General features: G+C 35.1%; 1 protein-coding gene across 1 annotated transcript in view; it reads right to left on the reverse strand.

The window, feature by feature from the left end:
- Positions 1-13,628, reverse strand: part of LOC136036779 (glycoprotein-N-acetylgalactosamine 3-beta-galactosyltransferase 1-like) — a 48,972-nt gene extending 35,344 nt beyond the window's left edge. The window contains exons 1-2 of the mRNA XM_065719106.1: positions 13,622-13,628; positions 10,854-11,009 (exon numbers count right to left, since the gene is read on the reverse strand). Coding sequence (XP_065575178.1) covers positions 10,854-11,009; positions 13,622-13,628 — 163 coding nt within the window. The remainder of the gene's footprint in view (positions 1-10,853; positions 11,010-13,621) is intronic.
- Positions 13,629-19,138: the final 5,510 nt, after the last annotated feature.

Consider the following 19,138-nt stretch of genomic DNA (forward strand, 5'->3'; position numbering starts at 1 on the left):
GTAGTATTTTTAAGAGAATATGTTTAATTAGCATTTGCTTTTTCAACGTATTAGAAAAAAGGAAACATTTTAGACTAGCAGTATTTTCATTAAAGCACAATTTAAACTTGCGCATTGTGGTGCCATGAATTTGTCTGCATTATCAAAACTGTCATAGGACAACGTTTCATCGGTTTTTTTCCTGCTATCGAACAAACTGTCATTATTTTTCTTGCCATCACATAAACTACCACCATTCTTTCTTGTCATGCGGTAAACTGACATTATTGTTTCTTTTATCAGATAGACTGTCATTGTTTTTTCTTGTCATCGGGAAATTTTCATCGTTTTATTTAACATTGGCAAATACTTACTGATTTTTACTGTCATCAAAAAAAGTGACATCGATTGATTTGCCATTGGACAAAGTGTCATTGTTTTTCTGTCATTGAACATATTTTAATTAGTGAGGACTTCATCTGCTGGCATTTAATTTGTTTTGATTTTCTTATAAGCTGTTTCGTCGGGGATTCACAGGCAAAAGTCCAAGGACTCAGAGAGAGAGAGAAAAAAGCGGTTTTTTGAACGTGACTTGACAAAATATGAATTTCATAAAAGAATCAACTGATTAGAATGTATTCTTCAAGGGACATAGAATCAAAGTCACACATACCATCTAACAGCCATGAAAGAACTGAATCAAGTATGCATAGGTAGCGCTACTTCTTGATGCTGTGTAATATTTGTGCTGTCTAAGCTTTCCAACTTTTCTTGCATTCAATCCTCGTGACAACGCAAATGGTGCTGATTTGACATGTAACCTTGCTCTCAATATGTTTTGCTAATGGTATTGGTTCAAAAGGAGGAATTTAAGTATTTCAGTAATAATTCAAGGTTCTTTGTAATTCAAGGGTCTTTTAATATAACCAATATATACAAAATATTAGGTAACTCAAGGCTGAGAGTATAGCTCGAATGCAATTGAGCTACCTTTAAGCAACATTAAATCTGCACAAAAATTAAAAATAAATAGTTCTCTAACCAATCTTGGCAGAAATAAATAAAAAACAAAAAACAAGCAACAAAAAACAAATCCCGTGCCGTACGATACCATTTCCATCCTCCGCGCACCATTATGAGACACAATTAAATTTACAACTTAAAACCGAGTGAGTCATAAGACATCTGGAGGCCTCATGGGCAAACCCCAGAGACCAACCCAATAACTTTAAAAAATGATAAACATAACTTAAAAAAAAACATTTTTTCATATTATTTAGATTTATAACTTTCAATCAGCACTCTTTTCAACTTCCGTCTTATAGCATATATGCTTACATTAAAATAAATCCCATTTTTCAATCATTCCCAATGTAGAGGAATCAAATACCTCAGGCAAAAACGCGACCTCTCTGTAACTACCTTAGGAGTCCGCAGATTATATTTACCACGGGTTTCAACTTGTGAAGATGAAGGAGAAGAAATAAGACCCATCGATGCAAAATATCTGGGGAGCTTTTCTCGTTCAAGCTTATTCTTAAACATAACACTTAAAAATTGGATACTTTGCCGAACAGGAAGAATATTATGAAGTGAAAAAAGGGTCTCTGTTGTGGATTTTAAGGAGAAGTTTGATGGCGATGGCAGAAAAGGCTTAAGGATACGAACTGCTTTATTTTGGATAATCTGTAAAGGGGTAACATTACTTTTAAAAGTGTTCAAAAAAATAATAGATGCATAATCAAAATGGGATTACACAAGAGAAAAGTAAAGGGACTTAGGGGCGCAATATGGAAGAAGGTTTTTCAGTCTGCACATTATACCAACTCCACGGGCAGACTTTGCTCTAACCTGATTAATTTGCTCTTTCCATGAAAAATTCTCATCAAACACAACTCCCAAATATCTTATCGATACAACCCTTTCAATAACAGACTCGGGTTCATTCGCAGAAAGGGAAACTGATTCTATATCTGGAAACTTGTGACCCGTTCTGCTGTAAATAATAAACTTCGTCTTCTTTCTGTTCAGAAGTAGTCTATTATCAGAGAGCCAAGTAGACAATATATTATATATGGATGTTAAAGTGACCACTAGCTCTTCACGAGATTTACCAGAAACGGTTGCTGCAGTGTCGTCAGCAAACTGAGTGTCTATAAAAGAAACTCCAGTAGCTGAGCACAAATCAATAATGTAAACTAGGAAAAGCAGAGGTCCTTATACGGATCCTTGGGGAACACCAACCTTATCTGACTGCTGTAAAGAATCAGATCTAACATCATTATATATAATTATTTGCTGCCTCCCATGAAGATACGATTCAAGTAACCTAAGACAATTTCCACGAATACCAGCATTCGAAAGCTTATACAAAAAAATTTGATGAGAAATGGAATCAAAAGCTTTCTGTATGTCTAAAAATATAGTTGGAGGCGTTTCGTCACGGTCAAGACAATCACTAATATGTTGGACAATAATAGCCATAGGATGATCAGTGCAGTGCTCTTTTCTAAATCCAAACTGAAGTTTAGAAATGTAATCAAATTTCTCAAAAAAAGAATAAATTCTGTTATACAGTGCTCGCTCTACAACCTTCGAAAAAGCAGAGAGTATCGATATAGGACGATAATTAGCAGGAAGCCTCGGGTCATCACCTTTATGTAGGGCCACACTTCTTGATGATTTAAATATTGAAGGATAGACACCAGTTACAAATATAAGATTAATAATGTGGCATAACACCGGTGATATAACTGGGAATATTTTTTTGACCAAATCAGTCGAATATCCATCAAAGGCTTCAGATGAACCGTTCTTCATTTTAGATATGATGTGTTTTAGTTCAATTTCAGTGACCGGGGAAAGGAACATGCTTTTATCAGAGGGATGGGGCATGTGATCTTTAAATAAATCATTATTATTATTATTTGGAGAAACATGAGATGCATTAGCTGTTTTTTCACCGATGCTTACAAAATGAGCATTGAGCAAGTTCACTATTTCCTGTTCATCGGAAGAAAAAGTACCATCACCACGTAACATTTCATTGGGAAATGAAGATTTCTGAGACCTTCCCAACTGAGAGTTAATAAGTCTCCAAGTGTGTTTTTGATCCCCACGAGCTTCTATAAAAGATTTTTCAAAATATCTAGCTTTTGCTTTCCGAATTAACTGTGTCAGGACATTTTTATACTTGTTAAACTCTTGTTTATTTTTAGTAGATGGGAATGACATAGATATTTTAAATAGCCTATTTTTTATTGAAATAGAGTGTAGCGTGAGATCCATGGTTTTTCAGGGAGTGTGTATTTTTTTATTTTAATGCGCCTCGATGGACATGCTTCATCCAAGCACTCATGGAAATATTTTAAAAACAGAGCCGTAGAAATCTCAGGGCATTCACATTCTAGAATTGCAGTCCATTCATTTAAATACAAAAGGTTCCTCAATTTATTCATTCCTTCTTTATCAATTTTTCGAGTTTGTTTAAACTCCGAAAATTTTGGTCTGTGATTAATTCCAACATCGCCAACTACAACACAATGGTCAGAAACATCTGTAAATATAATATGCGAAAGAGTAACAGGAATAGTAGAAAAAATATTATCAATGAGAGTACCCGTATCTTCCATAATCCGGGTCGCAGACATGCATGATGGTAAAAGTGATTTTGATAGGTTCATGCACAGACACTCAAGCGATTTTAATGCAAATGATTAGAAATTCCCGGTCTATTTGTCTGAGCTAACAATAAATTAATATTAAAATCACCCATTACCAGAACTTGCTCAGAATTCAAATTAGTCACATCTTCAATGAAGCATTCATAAATTCGCAAAAACTCTTGTAACGAAGTCGATGGTGATCGATAAACAACACAGACAAGAACTTTCCTATTATCAATCACACACTCAATGCAAAGGCTTGCAAAAGTCATCTCTTAGTCATGCTTAGATAGTTGCTTCTTCACAACAAATTGAATATCATCCCGAACAAAAAGTCCAACTCCGCCACCCTGTCTATTTTTCCTATTATTAGATATAAATTTAAATCCATCACAATTCACGAATTCTGCATTTTCATGACTTAAAAACGTTTCACATAGGCCTAAGATACTTACCCTGTGGTTACAAAGTAACTGCGAAACAAACTCGTGGCTACTAGCCAAACCTCTGCAGTTAAAAATTGCTGATCTTAAGTTCCCATCAATTAAAGGTGTTCCTAAATCCCCTTCAAATAAAAAATCAGTAGCAGGAGGGCTAGCTAAATGATCATCATAAACACCTACAGCAAAAGGGGAAAAATCATAATAAATATTTTTTAGATCAAGCTGATCACCCAGGCGGCTCCCCAATCTTCCCCCAGACTCCCCACTACTCACGTATTATATATAAATTTCATCTTTACCTTATGTCCCAGGCAGGCACGACGGAAAAATGGAAATGGCATCGCACCACTAATCAGGCAAATCGGGTAAAAAAATGGCAGAGAACAAACAAGACCTCGAAACCTGATTTGTTTTACTAGACCTAGTAACACCAGACAAAGAAAGAGAAGACAACAAAAGACAAAAAAAAACCATGATTATTACGGCTAGATCATATTTAAATTTTAAACAAACCATGATGACGACCAGAAAAAAAAGAAACAAATATATATATATATATATATATATATATATATATATATATATATATATATATATATATATATATATATATATATATATATATTTACACATACATACACATATATATATAAACCTATATATATATATATACATACACATATATATTTCCCTACAAATTAAAAAATAACCCATACTAACAGCAAAAATCATCACTTATCTCGACAAAACCCCATCAAAAAAAGAAAAAAAAAGAAAAAAGAAGAACTTTCAACTGTTGTCACTTAAAAGGAATAATAGACATTTTAAATAATCATTATAATCTTCACTGCAGTTCACTAATAACTATTAAGCTTCATGATGGTCATCGTATTTCATCCACTTTTCAGAGTTCAGGTGACATACTTCGACCATAGATCCGCTCCCTTTTGTTTGATAAGATAAGAGATAAGATAATATTTATTTGCAAAAGGCTATCACAAGCTCTAAAGAGCCGAATTCGCTTTATATGTCACTAAAAGCTAAGAAAAAAAAAAATTTCAAATAGTACATTAAGTCAAACACTTAAAATTAAAAGGGATTAAAAAAGCAAAATCATCAAAGATAAAGGGCAACTTAACAATTAAATTACAAAAACATTGCAGTAAATAAAAAAAGAATAAAAACGGCAATAGAGGAAAAGGGGAATTTGGCAATTAATCACGAATTATTATTAAGGTGTCCCAGAATAAAGGGTATAAAACTTTTGCGAAACCTTTCTGTAACAGCATGGATCGGAGAGTAAGTTGGGATTGCTAAGGAGGCTGACCGGGGGAGTCGGAGTCTAATGGGATTGTGAAAATCAGGGAGTAAGTCCTTAGTACGGGGATTGAAAATGACTGATTTAGCGAAAAGCAGGCAAATTTTTTTCCCTCCTTTCTTTTAAGGTGGTAATGCACGCAGCTTTAAGGAGGAAGGAGTATGGAATTTTGCCTTCTTTGTAAATGATCCTGAGCGAACGCTTTTGGACCGACTCGATTTTGTCACTAAGTTCATTTGAAAGTTACGAATGCCAGACCGGACATGCATATTCCTATAACGGCCTGATAAAGGATAAGTAAACACGGAGGGAATGTATCTTAGGACAATTAAATTTGTTTGGTAGCTTAAAAATGGATAGTGAAACATTTGCTTGTTTAACAATGTTGGATACATGTGTTTCCCACTTAAGATCATTAGAAATTGTAACACCAAGAAGCTTAACATGTTTCATTAGCATTTCGCTTGGGATCGGATCGCAAAAAGCAGGAGTAGATTTCAAGAAGTTGATTGTCATTATCTGTGATTTAGTGGGATTTACTGTCATATTTAGATTCTTGGATTCATCCGAACATTGGGTTAGGATTTCAACGGGGTCACTTTTAATATTCCTATGACATACTTCAAGGATCAACAAGTCATCAACATATTTCCATCTTTGGGGGAATTCCTTGCCAATTTCGTTAATCATGACAAGAAATAATAGTGGTCCCAATAAGGTTCCTTGAGGTATTCCACAGTACCTAGGGAGGGGGTTAAAGAAGGTATTTTTGTATTTTACAACTTGTGATCTGTCTGAAAGGAACGATATAACAATATTTACTAGGAGTGGATCAATGTCAAAGTTATCATGTAGTAAACGAAATAGGATAGTGTGGAAAACTAAGTCAAACGCTTTTTGGAGATCGACTAAAACCAGGTTTAGCCAAACATTTGGTTTCTCTAGTTCACTTAGGATTGTGTGAATCAAGTGTACAAGGTAATGGGTGGTGGAGGTTTTTCTTAAATTACCAAACTGTCGGATGTCAATGCGTGGTATAATTTTAATTTTAAGCCAGTCACAAAGGAACCCCTCGTAAAGCTTAGAAAAAACTGGAGTGAGTGTAATAGGACGCAGGTTGGTTATAGTCAGACTGGAAGATTTCTTTGGGATGGGTGTTATAAAACCTAGTTTCCAGCAACTTGGGAATTTACCAGATTTTGTAATTTGGTTAAAAATATCAGATAAAGGTCCAGCAATTGTGTCTGAAAAGGTTTTAATCAAGTCAATTGGGATGTCTAATGGGCAAGTACTTGATTTTTTGAGCTTTTGGATTTTATTTATAATATCAGAGGGAGAAATTTGGAGGAAAGAGTTGGAGGGAGGAATAGTTTGACCTGAGCCAGTGAAAGGGGGGAGACTTTGTACTATGGACGCAAGATGCAGGTTCAAATCGTTGGCTATCTTGTAATGGGGCTCAGGGAGATGAAAATTAACTTCAACAGGGTTTTTTCCGCAAATCTCTTTAATTTTCCTGTACCATTCTTTGGGTTTGTTAGAATAAAAATCCTTAACCTTACTATTGTAATACCCAGAAGCTGCCTTTTTCAATTTTCTCTTCGGGAACTTTCTTAGATCATTAGCCTGTGTGATATGTCCTTGCTTGAACAAATTAATTTTTTTCCTTATTAGTTTTTTAAAAGTCGCAGTAATGTAGGGTTTATCGGTAGAGCATATTTTAATTTTTTTCACCGGAAAATGGGCTTCATAATTATTCTTCAATAAATTTTGGAGGGACAAAGCCTTGAAGTCGATATCATTTGTTTGGTACACAGGGGACCAATTTTCACTAGTGATCCAAGAGCCACAATTGTAGAGTCCTGAGTCAACTAGAGGTCTAAAGACGGTTTCAGTAATAGTAAAGGAATGTTTAACTGTAGCTAGTGGAGATAGGAGTAGGCTAAAGTGGTAACTACCTCCGAGAGGGGGAAGAATGGTGACGGGTCTGTAGAAATTTGACATATTGGTGCATATTAAATCAAAAGTAGAATTGTCTTTGGTAGTAGGGACTTTTACAATTTGTTTTAGACTAAAAGTATTACATGTAGACTCAAGTTTTAATTCATTTGCATCACCTAAGAGGAAAATTCCAGCATTTGGGTATTTAGATAGTACATAGTCGGCACTGCCATGCGATTTTTCAATAAAATTAATTTTTTCAGCCGCTCTCTGCCCAGGAGAGTAGTAAAAACAACACAGGACAATTAAATTGAAAGGACGTGGTAAGACTTTAGGTCGAACACAAACCCACAAAATTTCATCAAAGGGAGTGAGACAAGGAACCAATATTTCTGAAGGATAAAAATCATTGCGGACAAAGAAAAGAATTCCACCCCTTTTCTTACCCAGAGGGTGGGTTTCGGGTCTGAGTTTAATAAACTGGGTGAAATTATTCATTTTTAACATGTGTGTATTTTGAGCGTGTACTTCAGTAATAGCAATTATGTCTGATCTTTATATTTTAGAAAAGGAGTCTAATTCATTAAGTTTGTCAAAATTAGGACTTTCAGCGTTGCTTAACAAAAGTGTGGGAAATTTAAAACGACCTGCAAAGGTACCATTTTTACACTTTACTTTATTTAAATTACAAATGGGTACAGGGGGCATGTTGGGATTCTTAGCAGGGGCCAGGGACTCCCATTTTCCAGCTTCGCTCAGACCTTTAGCCTTAGCAAGGAGGCTGTTCCTGATATCGTTAAGTTTGGGAGGAAGATCAGACACAACACGAGCTCCGGACCCTTTAAGCTTCCCCACATGACGCATAATTAATTACACATCTTTGTCGTTGCTAAGGGAAAGAAAAACTGGTTTTAACGTCTCAGTTTTTGATGATCCTCGCCAAGTTGTAATGTTATTGCTTGTTTTAGACCCAAGTCTATACAAATTGTCAATTGTAATAGGGCTAGAAATTCCCAAAGTATCACAGATCCATGATTTCACGTTAAATTCCAGGGTTTGGTTACCCTTTTCGTTTCGTAGACCATGAATGATGAGGTTTTTTTCTGCTTTTTAAGTCAATTAGCAATAGTTCTTTCGACAGTAATTCGCAGGAAGCTTTATGAGCATTCAGTTGACTTTCGAGTTCACGAATCCTATTGCCACGTTCTATTCCATCCGATTTTATGACTTCAATATCAGCTTTCAAACTCACAAACTTCAGTGACAATTCGTTTTGGTTTGCCAAAATTATATCAAGTTTATCAAGTTTCATCAGCTTGGCATTAATGCTAACTTTAAAGTCCTCAAAATCCTTTTTGCTGACGCTCGCCATCATTAAATAAATCAGTAATTACGATCTAGTCAAAATCACCTTAGATCATTCCTTGCTATCAAGAATAATCTTATGCAAAAAACAGGTTTTGCACGGTTGACTTTAGCGAGATGCTAACACCTTGAATGAACAGCCAGAGAATAACAATTGTCTTACTGTATTAATGATTATATCCAAAAAAGCTGTTTGCAGTATGAACTCTCAAACAAAACTCTCTAACAATGCGTTAGACTATACAATCGCGAGATCGTATTAGGGTAATTTAAAACTGGATCCTATCCCCCTTATGTTCGGGAGCCGTCTTAATCACAAATGACTTAAGATAGAAAAAACATGCAAAGAAAACGAAACACTTCTTATCACTAAATTTAAAATTATTTTAGGCCTTATACCATGTTCAGATAGACCGATTATTTGTCAAAAATCGAAGATTTGGCAATAAAAGAGGCCGTTTTCTCGAACCATACGGTTGTTTATCTTGTACAAAAAAGTTCTAGCTGCTCGTCGGTTTTGAAGGAATTGGCTATTTAAAGAGTAAGAATTTTAAATGTCAGATCACATGAACAAGATTACTGGCTTGATAACCATTGTTTGGGTACAGTCTGGCCTCAGAATCTTGCCTAATCCCTCCACTTTCGGTATCTTAGCCATTGGCCTTTGAATCCTTATCCCAAACGCCGTGTAAACGAGTCAATTAGGCCTAAAGTCCAACAGAAAAAGTCCCCAAGAACAGTATGAAACGTAGCTTTGGATTTCTGTTCTTGTAACTCGACGCTCGAGCAAAAAAGTTGCATAAAACCTAGGTAAAATCTTTCTGAAAGCACCTATATAGAAAGCCTGTCATCCGAAAATGTACTGGAAGGCATATAAAAACCTTACTACTGACCTTCTGTTCAAAGGTAGAAAAATAAAACAATGATGCTTTATCCATGACATATAAAACCAATGACACAATTTCAAATGGAAGACTAAAGAATAGTTGCATTTTTGCTCAGCCATAGACCTTAGTCTATGCTTAAAGGAGCTGAGCTTGAAATGGTGTTATTGTTATATTTTTCAACTTCTGAGCCCTTAGACTTTGGCCCTTGAAGCCCCAAGGAAAACCGCCTTGTAAGCAAATTAACTCAGTCGAAACGCCAGCTTTGGAATTTACCATAGGTGCTAAAGTCTGTGTGGAATGTTTATGAAGACGCCTTATAAGCTAGCTAGTCACCCGAAAGGGAGGTTTAGACGCATGCTAAAGCCCCACTAATGACCATATGTTCAAAGGCGGAAAAACAATGGCATTTTCTTCGATGATAGATAAAAACAATGACGCTTTTCATATGAAAAATAAAAACGATGTTGCTTTTTTGATGATAATAAAATCAATGAACATTTCGTCAATGGCAAATAAAAATGATGATATGTCCAATGACAAGAAAAACAATGACAGTTTATCCAATGACAAGAAAAAACAATGACAATTATCCGATGACAAGAAAAATAATGACGTTTGTTCTGATTTCAGAAAAAAAATTCATTGACACGTTGTTCTATGACAGTCCTGGTAATGACAGAAGAATCTATGGAAAAAAAATGATGACCAAATTATTGTTACATGGTATATTGTCTGGATATTATTTTGGCTTCTTCAGGTGAAGTCGGCCGAAAGAAAAAAGCTTTTTGTTCATTGGATTAGACTTTTGCTTGAAAAAAGATCAATAAAATACATTTATTTTGCTTTTTGAGCCGTTAAAAGTACTAGTGGACATCAGAACAGAAAGAAAAACTAAATAGCACGGGTGACTTCACTAAAATGAAGTCGTAATGAAGATACAGTTTTACTTTGAAGTAAATACACATAGATTTGGGGGTTTCCTCATTGTACACAAAGGAACTTAAATGGCGAGTTCTTGTACAAACTATAATGTTAAACCCGTATACAATATAAAGTAATAAGTAATCAGTTAGTAATACAACAGTGTAAAAATCCTTTCCTTTCTCAAATTAGTTCTTATGGACATAGTCAACTTCTAAACTATTTGTCAAAGTCGAAATGAGTGGCCATCAACACGTTCCTTTGACCAACCCGTAAAATCACAACACCTCACCATTGATCATTGTAATAAGGATTAAGCGAAACAAATATTTGTTACCTTCTTTAGAACTCACAAATAACAGTATATTGCATCTTTTCCCCCAAGTTGCTTTGACATGAATGGCTTTTTTCTGATGATTTACAGCACCGGTTAAAATCCAGCAAAGTAATCTTACGTTCTCGTAAAGATATTCAGACACTGTATTGTCTACTGCTAGAATAAATAATAAATTCCATTAATTTTTTGTTTCAATTTAATTTTCAAATGTAACCCCGATTCTTATAAATACTTCATATTTTCAATTCAGGGGCGGATCCAAGCGCCTACTGCTGAACATGTGCGTAGATACAATGATGTGCGACAAAGATGTGTAATTAATTATGCGTCATGTGGGGAAGCTTAAAGGGTCCGGAGCTCGTGTTGTGTCTGATCTTCCTCCCAAACTTAACGATATCAGGAACAGCCTCCTTGCTAAGGCTAAAGGTCTGAGCGAAGCTGGAAAATGGGAGTCCCTGGCCCATGCTAAGAATCCCACCATGCCCCCTGTACCCATTTGTAACTTAAATAAAGTAAAGTGTAAAAATGGTACCTTTGCAGGTCGTTTTAAATTTCCCACACTTTTGTTAAGCAACGCTGAAAGTCTTAATTTTGACAAACTTAATGAATTAGACTCCTTTTCTAAAATATATAGATCAGACATAATTGCTATTACTGAAGTACACGCTCAAAATACACACATGTTAAAAATGAATAATTTCACCCAGTTTATTAAACTCAGACCCGAAACCCACCCTCTGAGTAAGGAAAGGGGTGGAATTCTTTTCTTTGTCCGCAATGATTTTTATCCTTCAGAAATATTGGTTCCTTGTCTCACTCCCTTTGATGAAATTTTGTGGGTTTGTGTTCGACCTAAAGTCTTACCACGTCCTTTCAATTTGATTGTCCTGTGTTGTTTTTACTACTCTCCTGGGCAGAGAGCGGCTGAAAAAATTAATTTTATTGAAAAATTGCATGGCAGTGCCGACTATGTACTATCTAAATACCCAAATGCTGGAATTTTCCTCTTAGGTGATGCAAATGAATTAAAACTTGAGTCTACATGTAATACTTTTATTCTAAAACAAATTGTAAAAGTCCCTACTACCAAAGACAATTCTACTCTTGATTTAATATGCACCAATATGTCAAATTTGTACAGACCCGTCACCATTCTTCCCCCTCTCGGAGGTAGTTACCACTTTAGCCTACTCCTATCTCCACTAGCTACAGTTAAACATTCCTTTACTATTACTGAAACCGTCTTTAGACCTCTAGTTGACTCAGGACTCTACAATTGTGGCTCTTGGATCACTAGTGAAAATTGGTCCCCTGTGTACCAAACAAATGATATCGACTTCAAGGCTTTGTCCCTCCAAAATTTATTGAAGAATAATTATGAAGCCCATTTTCCGGTGAAAAAAAATTAAAATATGCTCTACCGATAAACCCTACATTACTGCGACTTTTAAAAAACTAATAAGGAAAAAAATTAATTTTTTCAAGCAAGGACATATCACACAGGCTAATGATCTAAGAAAGTTCCCGAAGAGAAAATTGAAAAAGGCAGCTTCTGGGTATTACAATAGTAAGGTTAAGGATTTGTATTCTAACAAACCCAAATAATGGTACAGGAAAATTAAAGAGATTTGCGGAAAAAACCCTGTTGAAGTTAATTTTCATCTCCCTGAGCCCCATTACAAGATAGCCAACAATTTGAACCTGCATCTTGCGTCCATAGTACAAAGTCTCCCCCCTTTCACTGGCTCAGGTCAAACTATTCCTCCCTCCAACTCTTTCCCCCAAATTTCTCCCTCTGATATTATAAATAAAATCCAAAAGCTCAAAAAATCAAGTACTTGCCCATTAGACATCCCAATTGACTTGATTAAAGCCTTTTCAGACACAATTGCTGGACCTTTATCTGATATTTTTAACCAAATTACAAAATCTGGTAAATTCCAAAGTTGCTGGAAACTAGGTTTTATAACACCCATCCCAAAGAAATCTTCCAGTCTGACTATAACCAACCTGCGTCCTATTACACTCACTCCAGTTTTTTTCTAAGCTTTACGAAGGGTTCCTTTGTGACTGGCTTAAAATTAAAATTATACCACGCATTGACATCTGACAGTTTGGTAATTTAAGAACAACCTCCACCACCCATTACCTTGTACACTTGATTCACACGATCCTAAGTGAACTAGAGAAACCAAATGTTTGGCTAAACCTGGTTTTAGTCGATCTCCAAAAAGCGTTTGACTTAGTTGACCACACTATCCTAATTCGTTTACTACATGATAACTTTGACATTGACCCACTCTTAGTAAATATTGTTATATCGTTCCTTTCAGACAGATCACAAGTTTTAAAATACAAAAATACCTTCTCTAACCCCCTCCCTAGGTACTGTGGAATACCTCAAGAAACCTTATTGGGACCACTATTACTTCTTGTCATGATTAACGAAATTGGCAAGGAATTCCCCCAAAGATGGAAATATGTTGATGACTTGTCGATCCTTGAAGTATGTCATAGGAATATTAAAAGTGACCCCGTTGAAATCCTAACCCAATGTTCGGATGAATCGAAGAATCTAATTATGACAGTAAATCCCACTAAATCACAGATAATGACAATCAACTTCTTGAAATCTACTCCTGCTTTTTGCGATCCGATCCCAAGCGAAATGCTAGTGAAACATGTTAAGCTTCTTGGTGTTACAATTTCTAATGATCTTCAGTGGGAAACAAATGTATCCAACATTGTTAAACAAGCAAATGTTTCACTATCCATTTCTACTATCCATCCAGCTACTAAACAAATTTAATTGTCCTAAGATACATTCCCTCCGTGTTTACTTATCCTTTATCAGGCCGTTACTGGAATATGCATGTCCGGTCTGGCATTCGCAACTTTCAAATGAACTTAGTGACAAAATCGAGTCGGTCCAAAAGCGTTCGCTCAGGATCATTTACAAAGAAGGCGAAATTCCATACTCCTTCCTCCTTAAAGCTGCGCGCATTACCACCTTAAAAGAAAGGAGGGAAAAAATTTTGCCTGGTTTTCGCTAAATCAGTCATTTTCAATCCCCGTACTGAGGACTTACTCCCTGATTTTCACAATCCCATTAGACTCCGACTCCCCCGGTCAGCCTCCTTAGCAATCCCAACTTACTCTCCGATCCATGCTGTTACAGAAAGGTTTCGCAAAAGTTTTATACCCTTTATTCTGGGACACCTTAATAATAATTCGTGATTAATTGCCAAATTCCCCTTTTTTTCTATTGCCGTTTTTATTCTTTTTTTATTTACTGCAATGTTTTTGTAATTTAATTGTTAAGTTGCCCTTTATCTTTGATGATTTTGCTTTTTTAATCCCTTTTAATTTTAAGTGTTTGACTTAATGTACTATTTTGATATTTTTTTTCTTAGCTTTTAGTGACATATAAAGCGAATTCGGCTCTTTAGAGCTTGTGATAGCCTTTTGCAAATAAATATTATCTTATCTTATCTCTTATCTTATCAAACAAAAGGGAGCGGATCTATGGTTAGAAGTATGTCACCTGAACTCTGAAAAGTGGATGAAATACGATGACCATCATGAAGCTTAATAGTTATTAGTGAACTGCAGTGAAGATTATAATGATTATTTAAAATGTCTATTATTCCTTTTAAGTGACAACAGTTGAAAGTTCTTCTTTTTTCTTTTTTTTTTCTTTTTTTTGATGGGGTTTTGTCGAGATAAGTGATGATTTTTGCTGTTAGTATGGGTTATATTTTAATTTGTAGGGAAATATATATGTGTATGTATATATATATATATAGGTTTATATATATATGTGTATGTATGTGTAAATATATATATATATATATATATATATATATATATATATATATATATATATATATATATATATATATATATATATATATATATATATATATATATATATATATATATATATATATATATATATATATATATATATATATATATATATATATATATATATATATATTTGTTTCTTTTTTTTCTGGTCGTCATCATGGTTTGTTTAAAATTTAAATATGATCTAGCTGTAATAATCATGGTCTTTTTTTGTCTTTTGTTGTCTTCTCTTTCTTTGTCTGGTGTTACTAGGTCTAGTAAAAAAAATCAGGTTTCGAGGTCTTGTTTGTTCTCTGCCATTTTTTTACCCGATTTGCCTGATTAGTGTTGCGATGCCATTTCCATTTTTCCGTCGTGCCTGCCTGGGACATAAGGTAAAGATGAAATTTATATATAACACGTGAGTAGTGGGGAGTCTGGGGGAAGATTGGGGAGCCACCTGGGTGATCAGCTTAATCTAAAAAATATTTATTATGATTTTTCCCCTTTTGCTGTAGGTGTTTATGATGATCATTTAGCTAGCCTTCTTGCTACTGATTTTTTATTTGAAGGGGATTTAGGAACACCTTTAATTGATGGGAACTTAAGATCAGCAATTTTTAACTGCAGAGGTTTGGCTAGTAGCCACGAGTTTGTTTCGCAGTTACTTTGTAACCACAGGGTAAGTATCTTAGGCCTATGTGAAACGTTTTTAAGTCATGAAAATGCAGAATTCATGAATTGTGATGGATTTAAATTTATATCTAATAATAGGAAAAAGAGACAGGGTGGCGGAGTTAAACTTTTTGTTCGGGATGATATTCAATTTGTTGTGAAGAAGCAACTATCTAAGCATGACTAAGAGATGACTTTTGCGAGCCTTTGCATTGAGTGTGTGATTGATAATAGGAAAGTTCTTGTCTGTGTTGTTTATCGATCACCATCGGCTTCGTTACAAGAGTTTTTGCGAATTTATGAATGCTTCATTGAAGATGTGACTAATTTGAATTCTGAGCAAGTTCTGGTAATGGGGGATTTTAATATTAATTTATTGTTAGCTCAGACAAATAGACCGGGAATTTCTAATCATTTGCATGAAAAATCGCTTGAGTTTCTGTGCATGAACCTATCAAAATCACTTTTACCATCATGCAGGTCTGCTACCCGGGTTATGGAAGATACGGCTACTCTCATTGATAATATTTTTTCTACTATCCCTGTTACTCTTTCGCATATTATATTTACAGATGTTTCTGACCATTGTGTTGTAGTTGGCGATGTTGGAATTAATCACAGACCAAAATTTTCGGAGTTTAAACAAACTCGAAAAATTGATAAAGAAGGAATGAATAAATTGAGGAACCTTTTGTCTTTAAATGAATGGACTGCAATTCTAGAATGTGAATGCCCTGAGATTTGTACGGCTCTGTTTTTAAAATATTTCCGTGAGTGCTTGGATGAAGCATGTCCATCGAGGCGCATTAAAATAAAAAAATACACACTCCCTAAAAAACCATGGATCTCACGCTACACTCTATTTCAATAAAAAATAAGCTATTTAAAATATCTATGTCATTCCCATCTACTAAAAATAAACAAGAGTTTAACAAGTATAAAAATGTCCTGACACAGTTAATTCGGAAAGCAAAAGCTAGATATTTTGAAAAATCTTTTGTAGAAGCTCGTGGGGATCAAAAACACACTTGGAGACTTATTAACTCTCAGTTGGGAAGGTCTCAGAAATCTTCATTTCCCAATGAAATGTTACGTGGTGATGGTACTTTTTCTTCCGATGAACAGGAAATAGTGAACTTGCTCAATGCTCATTTTGTAAGCATCGGTAAAAAAACAGCTAATGCATCTCATGTTTCTCCAAATAATAATAATAATGATTTATTTAAAGATCACATGCCCCATCCCTCTGATAAAAGCATGTTCCTTTCCCCAGTCACTGAAATTGAACTAAAACACATCATATCTAAAATGAAGAACGGTTCATCTGAAGCCCTTGATGGATATTCGACTAATTTGGTCAAAGAAATATTCCCAGTTATATCACCAGTGTTATGCCACATTATTAATCTTATATTTGTAACTGGTGTCTATCCTTCAATATTTAAATCAGCAAGAAGTGTGGCCCTACATAAAGGTGATGACCCGAGGCTTCCTGCTAATTATCGTCCTATATCGATACTCTCTGCTTTTTCGAAGGTTGTAGAGCGAGCACTGTATAACAGAATTTATTCTTTTTTTGAGAAATTTGATTACATTTCTAAACTTCAGTTTGGGTTTAGAAAAGAGCACTGCACTGATCATCCTATGACTATTATTGTCCAACATATTAGTGATTGTCTTGACCATGACGAAACGCCTCCAACTATATTTTTAGACATACAGAAAGCTTTTGATTCCATTTCTCATCAAATTTTTTTGTATAAGCTTTCGAATGCTGGTATTCGTGGAAATTGTCTTAGGTTACTTGAATCGTATCTTCATGGGAGGCAGCAAATACTTATATATAATGATGTTAGATCTGATTCTTTACAGCAGTCAGATAAGGTTGGTGTTCCCCAGGGATCCGTATTAGGACCTCTGCTTTTCCTAGTTTACATTATTGATTTGTGCTCAGCTATTGGAGTTTCTTCTATAGACACTCAGTTTGCTGACGACACTGCAGCAACCGTTTCTGGTAAATCTCGTGAAGAGCTAGTGGTCACTTTAACATCCATATATAACATCCATATATATTGTCTACTTGGCTCTCTGATAATAGACTACTTCTGAACAGAAAGAAGACGAAGTTTATTATTTACAGCAGAACGGGTCACAAGTTTCCAGATGCAGAATCAGTTTCCCTTTCTGCGAATGAACCCAAGTCTGTTATTGAAAGGGTTGTATCGATAAGATATTTGGGAGTTGTGTTTGATGAGAATTTGTCATGGAAAGAGCAAATTAATCTGGTTAGAGCAAAGTCTGCCCGTGGAGTTGGTATAATGTGCAGACTGAAAAACCTTCTTCCATATTGCGCCCTTAAGTCCCTTTACTTTTCTCTTGTGTAATCCCATTTTGATTATGCATCTATTATTTTTTTGAACACTTTTAAAAGTAATGTTACCCCTTTACAGATTATCCAAAATAAAGCAGTTCGTATCCTTAAGCCTTTTCTGCCATCGCCATCAAATTTCCCCTTAAAATCCACAACAGAGACCCTTTTTTCACTTCATAATATTCTTCCTGTTCGGCAAAGTATCCAATTTTTAAGTGTTATGTTTAAGATTAAGCTTGAACGAGAAAAGCTCCCCAGATATTTTGCATCGATGGGTCTTATTTCTTCTCCTTCATCTTCACAAGTTGAAACCCGTGGTAAATATAATCTGCAGACTCCTAAGGTAGTTACAGAGAGGTCACGTTTTTGCCTGAGGTATTTGATTCCTCTACATTGGGAAAGATTGAAAAATGAGATTTATTTTAATGTAAGCATATATGCTATAAGACGGAAGTTGAAAAGAGTGCTGATTGAAAGTTATAAATCTAAATAATATGAAAAAATGTTTTTTTTTAAGTTATGTTTATCATTTTTTAAAGTTATTGGGTTGGTCTCTGGGGTTCGCCCATGAGGCCTCCAGATGTCTTATGACTCACTCGGTTTTAAGTTGTAAATTTAATTGTGTCTCATAATGGTGCGCGGAGGATGGAAATGGTATCGCACGGCACGGGATTTGTTTTTTGTTGCTTGTTTTTTGTTTTTTATTTATTTCTGCCAAGATTGGTTAGAGAACTATTTATTTTTAATTTTTGTGCAGATTTAGTGTTGCTTAAAGGTAGCTCAATTGCATTCGAGCTATACTCTCAGCCTTGAGTTACCTAATATTTTGTATATATTGGTTATATTAAAAGACCCTTGAATTACAAAGAACCTTGAATTATTGCTGAAATACTTAAATTCCTCCTTTTGAACCAATACTATTAGCAAAACATATTGAGAGCAAGGTACTCTCATGACGATTTTCCATAACGCACATGTTACATGTCAAATCAGCACCATTTGTGTTGTCACGAGGATTGAATGCAAGAAAAGTTGGAAAGCTTAGACAGCACAAATATTACACAGCATCAAGAAGTAGCGCTACCTATGCATACTTTATTCAGTTCTTTCATGGCTGTTAGATGGTATGTGTGACTTTGATTCTATTTCCCTTGAAGAATACATTCTAATCAGTTGATTCTTTTATGAAATTCATATTTTGTCAAGTCACGTTCAAAAAACAGCTTTTTTCTCTCTCTCTCTCTGAGTCCTTGGACTTTTGCCTGTGAATCCCCGACGAAACAGCTTATAAGAAAATCAAAACAAATTAAATGCCAGCAGATGAAGTCCTCAAGAATAGCTTTGACCTCAGCTTTGGAATTTGCCTTTGGCGCTAGAGCCTAAGTGGAAT

This window comes from Artemia franciscana, chromosome 16 (genome assembly GCF_032884065.1).
Source record: "Artemia franciscana chromosome 16, ASM3288406v1, whole genome shotgun sequence".
NCBI classification, from domain to species: domain Eukaryota; kingdom Metazoa; phylum Arthropoda; class Branchiopoda; order Anostraca; family Artemiidae; genus Artemia; species Artemia franciscana.